General features: G+C 36.0%; 2 protein-coding genes, 1 long non-coding RNA gene and 2 other non-coding genes across 5 annotated transcripts; 2 read left to right on the top strand and 3 right to left on the bottom strand.

Annotated features, from left to right (window-relative positions):
• Positions 1 to 1,292: 1,292 nt before the first annotated feature.
• Positions 1,293 to 1,374, top strand: LOC116033759. Its single transcript, XR_004100930.1, has one exon. It is a non-coding gene; the product is annotated as a small nucleolar RNA U30 (small nucleolar RNA).
• A 4,723-nt stretch (positions 1,375 to 6,097) lies between these two features.
• Positions 6,098 to 6,693, bottom strand: LOC116032895 (protein RADIALIS-like 1). Its single transcript, XM_031275634.1, has one exon. It carries the CDS (start codon positions 6,594 to 6,596, stop codon positions 6,339 to 6,341), a length of 258 nt encoding a protein of 85 aa, XP_031131494.1. The 5' UTR covers positions 6,597 to 6,693; the 3' UTR covers positions 6,098 to 6,338.
• Positions 6,694 to 8,372: 1,679 nt separating this feature from the next.
• LOC116031418 lies at positions 8,373 to 9,329 on the top strand. The gene is made up of 2 exons (XR_004100588.1): positions 8,373 to 8,705; positions 8,826 to 9,329. It is a non-coding gene; the product is annotated as an uncharacterized LOC116031418 (long non-coding RNA).
• Positions 9,330 to 11,719: 2,390 nt separating this feature from the next.
• On the bottom strand, positions 11,720 to 12,840 carry LOC116032645 (glycine-rich RNA-binding protein-like). Its single transcript, XM_031275311.1, has 2 exons — positions 12,625 to 12,840; positions 11,720 to 12,306 (listed from the first exon to the last, which is right to left on the bottom strand). The coding sequence occupies exons 1-2, from the start codon at positions 12,730 to 12,732 to the stop codon at positions 11,944 to 11,946; spliced, it is 471 nt and encodes a 156-aa protein (XP_031131171.1). The 5' UTR covers positions 12,733 to 12,840; the 3' UTR covers positions 11,720 to 11,943.
• Positions 12,841 to 13,962: 1,122 nt separating this feature from the next.
• TRNAQ-CUG lies at positions 13,963 to 14,034 on the bottom strand. The gene has a single exon. It is a non-coding gene; the product is annotated as a tRNA-Gln (tRNA).
• Positions 14,035 to 14,223: the final 189 nt, after the last annotated feature.

The following is a 14,223-nucleotide window of genomic DNA, read 5'->3' as shown; positions in this document are numbered from 1 at the left end:
GCCATTGCATATTTGCATACAATACCACTATACAAGTAAAAGTCACTCTCATGCAATTTATTTTACACATCTATCAATTCAGGGGTAGGCTTGGAATATATTATATGTCATATATTTTACAAGTCATATTATTATTAGATAATAAAAATTATATATACATGAAAGAATACATTAGCATATATTCAAAATTGTAAATTTTTATCCGACCCCGAAATATGAGTGTTTGAGTGGGTGGAGCATTAATCCAATACTTATAAGTTTGATTCTTGTCAATCCCTTTTAGCTGAGCTTTTTACAGTGTTCGATCAGCTCGATTTTTAGTTGTCAATTTTTCGGTCGGTCTAGTCTTTTTCTCACTACCCCTATGGCGGCTGAGCATTCCCAGCCACCTTAGGTTGGGTTTGTCAAGAAGGTAGTTAACCATTCTCCATTAAAGCCGGAGCACCATTCGTTGTTTCTAAACCTATTTAGGCATGTATTTGCATTATTTCATTTAGGAAAAAAATGTCTTTGCATAAGAATGGATAATTATGTGTTAGGTTAAACTCATAAGAGCATATTCCAACCAGTATGCAACATTGTTTAATGTCCATGCAAACACTTATGTAGTTGACTCTTTCTACAACTACCTGTCTTACCAATTGCCTATCTCATGCTCTCGTCGAGTTGTTTCACATACCTTGCAATCAGAGCCACACACCCGTTGGCGTATAAATTATACCACGTAACAGGTTCACAAAATGACATTAACATTTAGCAGTTAACAAATTATGTTTTGAATTTATTTACACATAATTTATTAACTGAATGTATATAATAGATTAATTATAGACAACCAAGGACCTTTTGGTCTTTTGGTCTAGTAACACCAAGTTGTTAGTAGTTATAAACAGATACTGCATTGTAATATAGTGTTCACAATTTGAATTTTAAGCATTTAGTATGTAAATGATGTATTTTGGACCGTGATCCACAGAATAATTTGCCACTATTCGCTTAATGGGTTGTTATAGTCAAATGCTAATTCGGTCCACTATTCACTTAATGGGTCCATATATAAGCCCGCTTGGTGCAATAGCCCAGTACAAAGGAGATCCATTTTACTCTTTCGAAGCCCATTTTGTATCAAGCCACCTTCTGCGAGTTCTGTCTATAAATAACGAAAAGCCCTAGCCCTCTGCTCCACAAATGCTTCTGCGTTCTGTAGTGTTTAGCTGCCACACACTGGAAAGAATTAGGGTTTCACAGATTTTTAGTTGAAGCGATGGCGATGTGATGGATGAGAGGAGGTATGCGATGATGAGGATATAATAATCTCGTTAATCTGATTGATTGCTGAGGATAATTTCTCCAATCCATTCTAATTCACTGAGCTCCTCCTCTCCATCACGCCATTGCTAACTCCTTTGCGTCTCTTTGTTTTGTTCCGGATTGCAAAATTTTTACGTTTTTATGGAGGTTTGATCGCTAAAACGCAATCAAAGTGATTTCCGAATCGCAGCAAAACTGCGATCAAACACATTCATTTTCGGATTTACTGCTCTGTTTAAGTACTGCACATATTTTTCATGATTTATTTGCTGCATATATTAATTAACCAGAGCTGATCGATATTAGCGTTGATTGCACATGGTACAATTATAATTTACGGTGAAATGTTTGTTATTATTTCACGGTGAAATACTCTCCTGGCATGGCTTTGGCAGGGTCAGTGATATGATCAATTAGTATTAATAGCTCTGATGGATTTAATTAATTAACAAACCATAGAACAAGGAATGTAATGACAAAATAAGTAATGCCAAGTCATGAAGACAAGTTGTATTGATATGTTGTGTAAATACTATTACAATGAATAGTTAGATATATAGAGAAAAAGGTCATGTCTTAACAAGACAATAACACCACCATTTATGCTTGAAAACCTCCACTATTTTAATCTTCACCTCACCTTAAAAAGGAAGAATTGGTTGTTGGTGTAATCTCCACTTGTGTATGGACCCTTGTTGGGCCAAAACTGATGCCCTTGGCTGGGCCCGGCTTGGGGCCGAGGCCTAGGCTAGGCTTGGCTTGGGGCCTAGGTTGAAGCCCAGTCCGAGTGTGGCTTGGGTTGAGCACGGGGCTCCACCCAAATCCTTCATCCGGATCAATTTGTTTTGGGTGAACTTCCAATATATCCATCATGCACTTTCATATAGCCATATTTTTGCTCCCAAAAGATTTTCTTGTGGTTAAGGTCCCTATTCTTACCTACAGTGACTAAATGCCCGTATAGCATTGTTGCAAATTAGGGTTCCTGGGTCTGAATCATGTAGTCCCATTGTTATTAAATTAGCATCTTTGCATATTACGGCTCTTGGGTCAATTATTTCTTTAGTTCAATGTAATAGTAACCTTAGACAGATCCTTTGTATGCATTGACATTTGACTCTGAGGTCAGGATGGGGACCTTTGGAGAAGGAATTTAACTTTAATTGATTGGGGAAGAATATTATAATATCCCACTACGCAATATTCCACTAATGTCTATATGCAAAATTCTATGTGGATTCCCTTTGATGATGTTCCACTGACGTAGACGAATAGTTGATAGCCCAAAATTAAGCCATCCATATTTACCAATATAATGCTTTAATTTGATTAACCAGCCGGCCTAGGTTGATCGGACCAATCTACATGTGTGTGTATATATTCCTTGATCTTTTGTCCTTTAAAGTTGTATACAAAATAAGGAATGGACCAGGAAGTCGAACATAATTCATTAGTCGTGGACCTTGCTACACCCTAGTATCATATAGTCCCAATTGTACCACATTTAATCATCATGGAATATAAGAAAAAGGACCTTACTATATATATATACACCAAATTTTGCTTACTATGATATTTGATTCGTATAGTATTACTTCATATCTTAGAAAAAGGAGTTGAAATTTTAATGATATTCATGATTAATCGATTGTGACGGACTCATCAATAATTCAATAGACATTTTATAAAGTACAGTTATCTCGTCCACTAATTTTGAACTCACCTGACTAACTCAAGAGTAAGGAAATCGACATGACGGGACATCAAAATGGATACAAGCAACAATGAGTGATGAATTGGGAATGGGATATTAAAGGCATCCGACAATGAATTGAGTGAAAGTTGGCGTGTGGCCAGCTTCAAGAATTGAACAAATGAATATGCGAGAAGTCATTGTTTTACAACGTTAATTCAAGATATCACTGTCGAATTGAAACTCTGAACAACTGGGGAAATGTGTGGCCTCAATCTTCCTCAATCATTATATTGCTTCTTAATACGTCCATTTCATTGGTGTTTCATGTTTGGATGGATAGAAAGTTGGAGGAAAAAAAATAGAAAAGAATATAGGATGAATAACCCAAAGAAAAAAGGAAAAAAAAAAGAGAAAAAAAGTATGCTCCAATGAGATCAAAGATCGAAAAGGGAGAGATGATTAGAGACAGCAATGAAAAGAGACTGACTCCCATGAAAATAACATCTAATGATATAACAATCATGTTCGATCTACCACTCAGACATCACTTTTGGGACAAGACAATTGTACTTTTTATATATGTATGATACTTTATAATTTTACTTTGTGCATTTTGAGTATTTAAAACTTTATAATATTTACCAATTTACCATTTAAAGCCTTAATTATTATCACCCAATCCTATTTTGGAGCAAAAATAGATGTGATGGTGCATATATAATTAAGACAACTTAGGGTGAGTATCAAATACTTGGTGTAATGGGTTTTGGGTTTTGGTGAAAGTATTTAACATGTTTGGTAATTGGGTGGAATGAGAATGATTATTAATAGTTGAGGAAGAAAGGAGGAAGGGAGATGAAACCCTTATTTAATAAGGGTATGAGTTTTGTCATTAATGGGGTATTCCAAACCCATAATAGCATTCACAAAACCTATCAACCAAATACAAACAATCACTTTCATACCCATTCCTTATGCCTAAACCCACTAACCAAACACACCCTTATTTAAAAAAAAAAAAAACAAAATAAAAGTAAGACAACTAATAATAAGAGATGATTGACCTAAGTTCAATGCACTATATATAAGATAGACAAAGCTACACGTACAAACAAAATATATGATTAAAAGATACTTATATATATATAATAATAATAATAATAATAATAATAATAATAATAATTTTTAATATGGAATAAAAAAAATTGTGATTTAGCCCCTTCAAATATTTCTTATTTAGAAATGTGGCGCTACAATTCTTTAGTGAATAACATGAGTAATCTTGGCAAGTTGACAGAACAAATGTGACTTCTTGTATTATGTGTGGGTACAGACGCACTAGGCGTGAAACAATTTGAACTGGATGATAGTTGAGGACCAAATCGATAATTTTGCTATATATAATTAAGGGACCAAATAAGTCATTAACTCGTATTTTATTTCATTTTTATTAAAAAATGGTGTATCGTATGCGTTTACATCATTTTCAAGTTTTTTTTTTAAAAAAACAAAACAAAACAAAAATTGTGAACATTAATTAGTATTATTACAGCAAAAATCATGTTAATATTGTTTAAACTTGAAAAGATTTGTTTGGTGAAGAAACCTAAGTACATATACTAGTACTTGTAAATTCATGATATAGAAGAAGACGAGTTTTCCTACACGATGAGAAAACAACGTTTTCATAAGATGTCCCTAGACCCCTAGAGGCTAGAGGGACCATTTCATGGCCGGTCCAATGATTAGAGGATTGCATTTGTAAAGTCTTTTGTTATTTGTCAATTTTCGATCTTTATTCCTTCATTATCCATTAGTATTGATCACCACTTATACATACTTCGGCATATTCTATTTAACATATATATTAATTCTTTAATTTACAAGAAAGTTTGTGACAACTATTCGAATGTACGTTTTGAGCAAAGTCCACCTTGTATCTCTAATCGGTAAAGAGTCATGATAACAAAGTATATCAAATATTAATACTCGAAATTTAAAAAAAAAATAAAATATTAATACTCGCTTACACTCTAAACTCATGATAACACATCTTAAAAAATGCTTGTAAATAATAATAATACAACACTGTTTACCCTTGTTTTTTATGCAAAAATGCAAAGTGAAAAAGTACCATATATAAATATTACTATATATAGATTCTTGTGACCAAGCTAGCTAGCATCTAGTCAGCTTGTATAATGTCGTACATAACATAAATGTATATATAACCAAAAAAAAAATAAAAAAAATACACACACACACACAAAAGGTACCATGTTTTACTGATACATAAAATTTTATTACATCATTAAGAGGAACATTACACAGGAAATATATAGGAAATGGAATGAATAACGACGTACACTTCGTACAACAGATGAAACAAACACAGAAACCTTAACACATTAATTTCTCCAATATTTCAAAGAATCACTACTACTGATTCTTGGATTCAACCCATGTAGTAGGTACTGCTTTATCTTGACACTTAACAATAATAATCATAATATTAATATTAATTATATATCTATAACAATAATAAATTGAAGGACGTACGAGCTGAGATTGCTTCAGATTCGTGGCCTGCATGCATGAAAATACACAAAGCCAGTCAGCTTGGGAACAGTTGATCACCAATTTACATGCAACTAATAACGTGACAACTTGACATGCATGCAATATTTAATCTGCAATATGCCACATTTTATAATTTTTTGTTACCATTACGTAATCACAACGTATGTACGATGTTCTTTCAAAGGTTGTAGTAATAATATAACGTTAAAACGTACTATGATTGAGATGTAGTGTGCATGGATAGATGGTGCATGCCTTCACTTAAACCTCCTTTTAGCTAGCTTAAGTGGTAGCGTGCATGTAAGAACATATATGTATACATACATACAAAGGGTCAAGAGGCATGTTGCTTGTGAAGTAGAGCTAAGTTGATCAATCGGGAAAATACACGTTTACTTGTTTATATTTATGTTCGACACTAGATTGCCTTAATTAGAATGAGATAATGAATTTGAACGACAGGTCGTGTGGCATAGATTCAAAAGTTTGTGTTTTAATAATATTTAGATATTTTAGTAAGGGATCTTGTGAAATGATTTTCTTTCTTTATTTTACCGGACAAAAGTTACATATGAGGTTTTCAAAGAGAAAATTCTAAGATATTGGACAACAGGATAGTTTTCAGTACAATCTTAAAAGCATACATGGTTGTGTTCAGTAATGGTCGGGATTATGGACTTTTCCTAGAATTATATAGTGGAATATATAAGTAGGGCTTCTACCTTTTTATGAAGTGTTGATGAAATGATGATTAATCGGAGGAGCGGCGCGTGGTGGTTCGGTAGTTGGGGAAGGGCACACGGCCACTCTCAATGTACTTGACGTCATGAACCAGGATTTCATAATGCCTCTTAACCTCGTCGGCGGTCTTGCCGCCGACCGCCTTGGCAACGTTGGACCAGCGGTCGGGGGTGTTCTTGTCGTACACCGCCAATGCCTCTTCAAACGCCTTGTTCTGCTTGGCAGTCCAAGTCCCTGAGCCTTGAGAAGACATTGAACTTGAAGCCATTGCTATTTCTTGCTAATTAAAAAAAGAGCTAGGGATTTTGAATTTGAATGGCTGAGAGAAAAGTGTTGCTAATAATATATATATTGATCGAGATATATGATGGATGAAAGTGTGTGTCAAAGTGAGGGGAAGGATACTTCTTTATATACAGCTCCAGGAATGAAGGGGGGGTGGGGTCTCACCAAGTGGACTATATAAAACTTGCAAAGAGTTTAGAATTTTAGTGATTTGTCTCCTTAGGAACCACACGAGATGTAGGGCAACTGGCCAAACTGTGCAAAACATTTTACCAATTCCTCCACAATCACTACTATTCTTCAATTCCCACAATCATTCTCAATCTAAGCTGTAAATTTCTCAGAAAGATCAAAATTTTTCCCAAAAATATCTCTGTGTTCTTGAATTATTATATATGATCACAGTTTCTCAAGAATCAGTATTCCCCAAGAACCCTTTAATCCCTTCTTCACAATTACTCTGATATCTGTAAATTGTGCCTCAGAAAGTTCAGATCTTTCCCAAACATTTGTAGTGTTCTTGAATTGTCATAGTTGCAGTTTTGGAGAAAGCCAGTCAGTTATGAACAACTTAAGCTGGTTTAGCTTTTTCTGATTCTATCTCGGGCAAGGGATACAAGAGCGAGTTTTTACCTAGTACTGTACACTCGAGTGGTGGCTGTGGATTTCCTGGTCATCCAGAAAGAAAGTATTGGAGAAATATAATGCATTAGTTACTGCAAATTACTACAAAGAATTGTGTGAAAGCCCTTTAATTTGCTTGGCGGCAATGAACATTATGGGTCCCTGATTCATTCAGAGGCTAGTAAGACTACAAATTTGATGAGTTGTATACACCAGCAGATGTATGTGGTACAAGGATGTATTTCTGTGTGTGTGCTTTCTGAGGTATTCAATTCATGCCTTGGAAACAATATGCCATGGTGAGATAAAGTCGTCCGTACAATGATTATGTCATGTTGGAGCAGACTAATGGATGTTTGACACGTGTCCCAGGAATCTTGTCAGTTTGGGGCTGTGCAGGTTAGGACCCTTATCTTCAAATCTTCTTGTGTTGGGTTTTAGCCTTTAGGCAAGAGAAATGCAAAAAAATGCCTACTTTCCTATGACTTTATTATCTTTTTTGTTAAGCGATCAGCAAACTGTATTGTCCATCTTTTAATCCGAGAGTCCGTTTCTTTGTCTGGTTGTAAGAAGTGGTTTTCCCATTTTCCTTCTTTCATCTGTAATGCATTATTTTCGAACCTGAATTACTATAATTCTTCGTTTCAAAAAGGTTTGGTTTTTGTTGAAGCAGGGTAGGGGGAAGTGGACAGAGTAAATCTTTACTTATTCATTCTGAAGATCGATTCTGTACTCATTGTACTGCACTTCTTTACCAGCCATAACTCTCATATATTCTCTGCATTATTACTAGACTAGGGCTCTCATCAAATCTTCAGAATATCTCCTTCAATCCAAAATTTTGTGTGGTGGTTCCTTGGCTGTTTTATTGGGGGCACGAGGATGGCTCGAGACCAGTTAATTCATGATTCTCACAATTTTTCTTTTAGGTTTCCAATTTCATTGTGTATTATTATGAAAAGACGTTTTCAAGCACTCGTGGTTTATAGTTAGACCCTGAGGACTAAAACAGGCTAAAGTGAGTTGCCTTGTCCACATCTGATACTTAGATGAGAAACAGACAATAATTAGGCAAGTGTATCAGCTAGACAAGCTAGACCCTAGTTTACAACATTTTAGTTACATCATATAAACAGTCAACTGTATTAAAATAATCATTGGAAACACCATCATAAATGTGATAGTACCCATAATCACCTTGTCTTTATCCTTAATTTCAACACCCATTTTCGTAAACTTCATAAATTACAATGTTGTTAGCATCTGTCAGCCAAAACTGCCCTAGTCTTGGGATGATTTGGTACAAATCTGCACTTCTAATTACATTGATCTGTTGCTATGTTTTTGACAGCTAAAGTGAAGAAACCAAGTTGCCATTTTTGAGGTTACGAGGAAAACTTGCAGACATTACCTGAAAATAAGCACCGGGTAAACCTCCCCATCCTAGCTGTCAAACGACCAGAAAGAGGTAAATCAGCCTAGGTTACCCATAACTGGTCAGTTTAAACCAAGAAAATTAATAGGCCGCTCACACTAAGAACTAACTAATGCAAGTTTTCATTTTTACCATGTCCATTGCCTGGTGTAGGCTACAGATTTGAAGGGGAAAGGGCAAGCTTGATGCCCTTCAATTCAATCAATCAAGTTGATAATTGGGTAAGAATCTTGAGCAAAGATGATATTACAAGATATGGGTGTTTGAAGCAATTTGATGATTAGATTAGATTGATTGGGAACAGTAGAAAGATCCGAGATATATATGGAAACTAAAGGAGCAGCAGAAGCAAACGTTGGCACTGGAACACCATACGATTGGGAGCTATATAGTATCAGCAAGTTGGGATTAGAGTACCCCCCCTAACTAGCTACCTATCCTATCTGGTCCTATAATGTAATGTCCGCCGACAATTCACAAGTAGAGTCATATGATTCTGGAATACGTTGGACCAACTTTGCCAAAAGATGACCCAAAAGGCTCCCTTTAGGGGTCCCTCTTTGGTGGTGGCTCTTTCATGGCAAATCTGGCAATGCTACAGCCTTCTTCCCAATCTTGCATTCTTGCTTCTTCTTAATTCTTAGTCTTAAGTCTTAACCGAGTTTCTGATGGTTTAAAGATGACCTAATACTGATTGTCAAGATCAAATGTTTACCATTTATAGTTATTAAAACGGTAGTTATAATATACCTCAACAAGATGCTAAACTTGTTTTTCTAAACTTTTGATATGTGCTCAGATGACATGTAGTGACTCTCCCATATAGGAGGTCATGAGATCGAGCTTCAGTGGAGGCGGTATTGACTCTTTGTGCTTCAACAAGTTGAGAAAGTATAGATGAACAGATACTAATTGATATACATATTATTTGTAAATGGTGAGGGGGTGGGGGATGGACTTTAATTTGCTTATGATTAGTGGAAAGTTACAGGGGAACAACTTTGTAGGATGAAACAAAGAAAAGAAAGAATTGAAGGGTGTGGGGGTTGAAAAGATATGCATGCATTTGTGCAGATATTTGGGATTCAACCAATCATCACCTCTATCTCTCATGGAAAGCAACATCTATGGATCCTTCTTCCTAAGTCTACCAATTGGCAATTAGGGATCTAGCTTAGGTTGGTCCTTTCTGCAACTTGCAAAACCTACATTACCTTGGACCTTAGCTTGCAGTAAATGGTCCATGCATGCACATACATTGCAATTATATTGTTTTCCTTATTCTAAATTCATCAAGTTTTGCATACAATCTGGGATGGCTAATTTCTGGTATCAGTATGTAAGGAATCAAGAAATTCTAAGGAATAAAGATGCAGCCATTGGCATCTGGCAGGCCCTACATTGGAACAAATAAGTCAATAAAAGATCCTCTCATCTTCCAGGAAATGAAATTCTTTGAGCAAGGAGTCAAGTTGAAGCTGGAATGAGAATCTTGATTTCCATATGTATCTATCCTTTGTTGATAATATTGGTTATGTTTATTGAGAAATTTCTCATTTTTAGTTGAGTACTCGATTCTAAGAGAAAAAGAAGATAAAATGCATTGTCAATTTGTCATGAGCTCAACTCGAACCCATTGTGCTATACAACATGACAAAAGAGAAAACAATGTAAATATGTATTGTCCCGAACCAAAATTTGAATTCGTATTACACACTAAAACTTACCATCTTTCTAACTAATATGAAAATTTTTTATTTTTTTTTATTTTTTTTTAAAAAAGTAATAATGTATTGCCATCGACTCAAACCTGACCCCATTGTGTTATACAACACAAGTTACAATAGGTTGCGACACCAAAAAAGGGAAAGGACAAACACCGTAACTAAACCAACGTACTAAAATGAAACAAATATCATTTAAAGTGATTGTTTTGCGGGTCAAAAATGAACAAGGTGGGACATGAGAGTACAAGTACAAGGGATAAGAATTGAACGACTGGTATAGTAGACGACTAGTAGTACGTAGTAGCTACGAGTGTTTCAGCTGCAGCTACGTTATGTATGTGGCGGCCTCGCGGTGATGTTTGGATAAGAGCGTGTGCATGTGTACAAGCTTGGGTTCCATGAATGACACTAATTGTTGAGAGTTTAGGTGAACCTAATGCATTATTGGTTGTACTAACGCCGTACTACTTCATGAGCTGACATCGTGTGACAATAACACAAATGCTAAATACACGACTTGAAATAGTTTAAGTTTTAAACATAAAAACGATTTGTTTTGTTAATTGAGGCTTTAGTTTGTAACGAGTTAAAGCAATCAAAGACTATGAGCTTCTCTCCTATGATACATTATTCTTCATTTAGAGGTTGATTAGGTTAAATTTGGATATACATAATTTAACTTGTTCACTGGCTTGTGGCTTGTTTGGCACTCGGAAACAGATCCGTGACACAACTCATCTCATTAGAAAAAATAAGATTTTTTTAGTATTATCTAGTACAATTATATGGTGTAAACGATGTGTAATATCATGGACAAATTTCTAGCACCAATGCGAATACTGTGAACTTATTTCTAGCACCTAATTGAAAGATAAGTGATTACATAATTTACAATTTATTTTTTTCAGTACCTAGAACAAATATAAACAATTGGCATAAGATTTGATTTATTTTTAGTACCTAATACAACTATCAATTGTATTGTTGGTTACAATCTATATATTGTAAAGTAAATGATTGCAATAGGAGAAAGGATATTATATGGCCAACTAGCTGTCTAGCTTCATAATATAAAATGCAATTCAATCCAATTCCTTTTAGCCGATATTTCCTGCCAATTGGACTTTAATCTCTTTAAACTATTATTTTTGGCCAAACGGGCTATAATAATTCCCAACCGCATACAGCCAAAGACGTATCTCTAATACTGTAGATTACCAATTTTCAGATCCAAGTATTACACAGTTTCTCCAACAATTGGTTCGGTTATGCTGTTGAGGTAGAAAGTGGATTACGATTACCATGAATATACGAAAAGGATAATTAAACAGAGACGCAAAAAAATGCAAATCATCGTTTACATCATTCCTCGAGAACTTTGTAAATACAGATTTACAAGCAAAGCGAACCACAAATAACCAAAACGGACAACCAATCACGCAGACTTAAAGTAACACCAAACACCATAGCAGGACCCTAACAAGATCTAACATCTAACAGATCCATGGGCAAAAACATCAATCACGCAACAATAAAAGCTAGATTTAACTCCTCCAGCTTCCATCATCGCCTCCCCTAGAGTAGCGGTCACCACCGCCGTAGCCACCACCGCCATAACCACCATCCCTGCGACCGCCGCCGTAGCCGCCGCCACCTCCACCATAACCACCACCATCCCTGCGGCCGCCGTAACCACCGCCGCCGCCTCCCTCACGACGTCCACCACGGAAACCGCCACCACCTCCGCCGCCTCCGCTTCCACGAGACTGAGCCTCGTTAACAGTTATGTTACGACCGTCAAGAGACTGGCCGTTCATCCCCTCGATAGCATCCTTCATCGCTTGCTCATCCTTGAAGGTAACGAAGCCAAAACCTCTGGATCTCCCGGTCTCACGATCGTTGATGATCTGATCCACCACAAAATTCAACAACAAAGTCAGAATCATCCAAATCCACAAGCTAAAAACACTATAACAACAACAAACACAAATACATATATACTTATAGGGGCGAAACACAAAAGCGATCGATCTTAACCTCTCAACAGAAAGAGGAAGATGAACGTACCGTTTCAGGGGAAAGTAATAGTAACAAATAGTAACACAGAGAGAGAGAACAGTAGATCAATCAAGTCAAGTAACATAGTAGTAGTAACAGAGAGATCATGTCAACAAAGCCGAATCGGGTCAAACCGAGATTCGATCACTGCTCTGAGACAGACGGACCTTCGATTCGAGGACCTCGCCGAAGGAAGAGAACGCCTCATGGAGAGAGTTTTCATTGGTGGCCCAAGCCAAACCACCGACGAAGCATCTGTACTCAACTTCTGACATTTTTTCAGGACTCAAAGGAGAAAATAATAGCAGAAACTAGAGACTACAAGAGAAGACGATGAGAAATGAGAGAAGAGAAGCTGTGAATAAATAGGCGGAAGAAAGCTAGGTTTAGGGCGGGTTACGGTTTTCCCGGTGCCCAACGCGCGCGGCGCCTCTTGGCCCATCTTACCGAGAGTGGAGTGTGATTATAACCCTGGTTGGATAGAGTTAGGTCGCGTTTGGTTATCACTGATTTCTTTGTTTTACTAGTTGGTGAAAAGCGTATATAACCAAACAGGACGAACTGCAATACTGCGTCTAACTAACCAAGGTTAAACATGGGTTGTGAGATATTTTTAGAGTGGACCCCACGCGTGATGAAATGAGTGCCAACGGCAAAAGAATATCCGGACAAGAGATATTATTCTTTACTCTGTCTCCCTTTTACCAAATCCTGGGCCCAATTAATTATTTCTAATTGGGCTGGACCCATAGTGACCTTATTTATTACTAGGACTAATCGCGATACAATCATTATATTATTGTGTAGACCTTACTATTAAATAATCAGTTATTATATCGTGGACCATGGTCCAAAAACGACATTATTTTTTTAAGTAGAAAAACAGTTGTCATCAAGTCTTAACGGAGTTTCATAAATGAAACTACAGTTTATCTCAAATGATATTGCCTCACATTTGCTTTTATATTATTAAAAAATGAAATTGTAGTTATATCAAAATGAAATTGTAGTTGTGTTGAAAGAAAACTTTAGTGTATATATAAAATGAAACTGATTAACAGTTTCACATATTTAAGTGTATAGTGTCCAGTGAAACTGTAATTATATAAAAAAGAAATGGTAGTTGTGTTGAAAGCGATTTTACAATGTATATAAAATAAAACTGATATATATTACACACAGAGTTAACGGTGCGAAACAAGACGGTTTCTTTTCATTAATCAAAAGGATGTCATCTCTGAGTAAAATTTGCATTCTTGGGCTATAAAACCATGAAACGCATTTCTGTTACACCTTCAGCACGTAATTGAATAATAAATTGCTTCTTAACAGTTATCAAATTGGCAAATTTACATTCTTGGGCTGAAACACACTTCTGTTACATTTTCAATAAATTGCTTCTTAACAGTTATCAAACTGGCAATTGCCCGTCTCACATGCTAATAGTATGACAAATTGAAGTCCAGTTCCCGCAGAAGCTGTCAAAAGCTGAAACGAAAACGCCCAGGTTCCACCGAGATTTGAACTCGGGTTACTGGATTCAGAGTCCAATGTCCTGACCACTAGACCATGGAACCACGTTGCACCAACAAAGCAGAGATATATATTTCTTGATACCTCATACCCATAGTTGTTATTCCACACATATATATGCCTATATACGCATATGGCTAGTAAGAGCATCCACTACCATATGAATAAAAATAAACTAAATAACATATCTTACATATTGTGCATTGTAATGAAACTACAATATACATAAAATA

This window comes from Ipomoea triloba, chromosome 10, assembly GCF_003576645.1.
Source record: "Ipomoea triloba cultivar NCNSP0323 chromosome 10, ASM357664v1".
NCBI lineage: Eukaryota > Viridiplantae > Streptophyta > Magnoliopsida > Solanales > Convolvulaceae > Ipomoea > Ipomoea triloba.
This window is presented reverse-complemented; position numbering and strand designations above follow the sequence as displayed.

What these genes read in the sequence shown, in the direction of transcription:
- LOC116032895 (XM_031275634.1), bottom strand. Translation starts at nt 6,596, where the DNA reads ATGGCTTCAAGTTCAATGTCTTCTCAAGGCTCAGGGACTTGGACTGCC.
- LOC116032645 (XM_031275311.1), bottom strand. Translation starts at nt 12,732, where the DNA reads ATGTCAGAAGTTGAGTACAGATGCTTCGTCGGTGGTTTGGCTTGGGCC. An exon ending in GCGAGGTCCTCGAATCGAAG is followed by an intron (nt 12,307 to 12,624) that starts GTCCGTCTGTCT and finishes GTGGTGGATCAG; the next exon opens with ATCATCAACGATCGTGAGAC.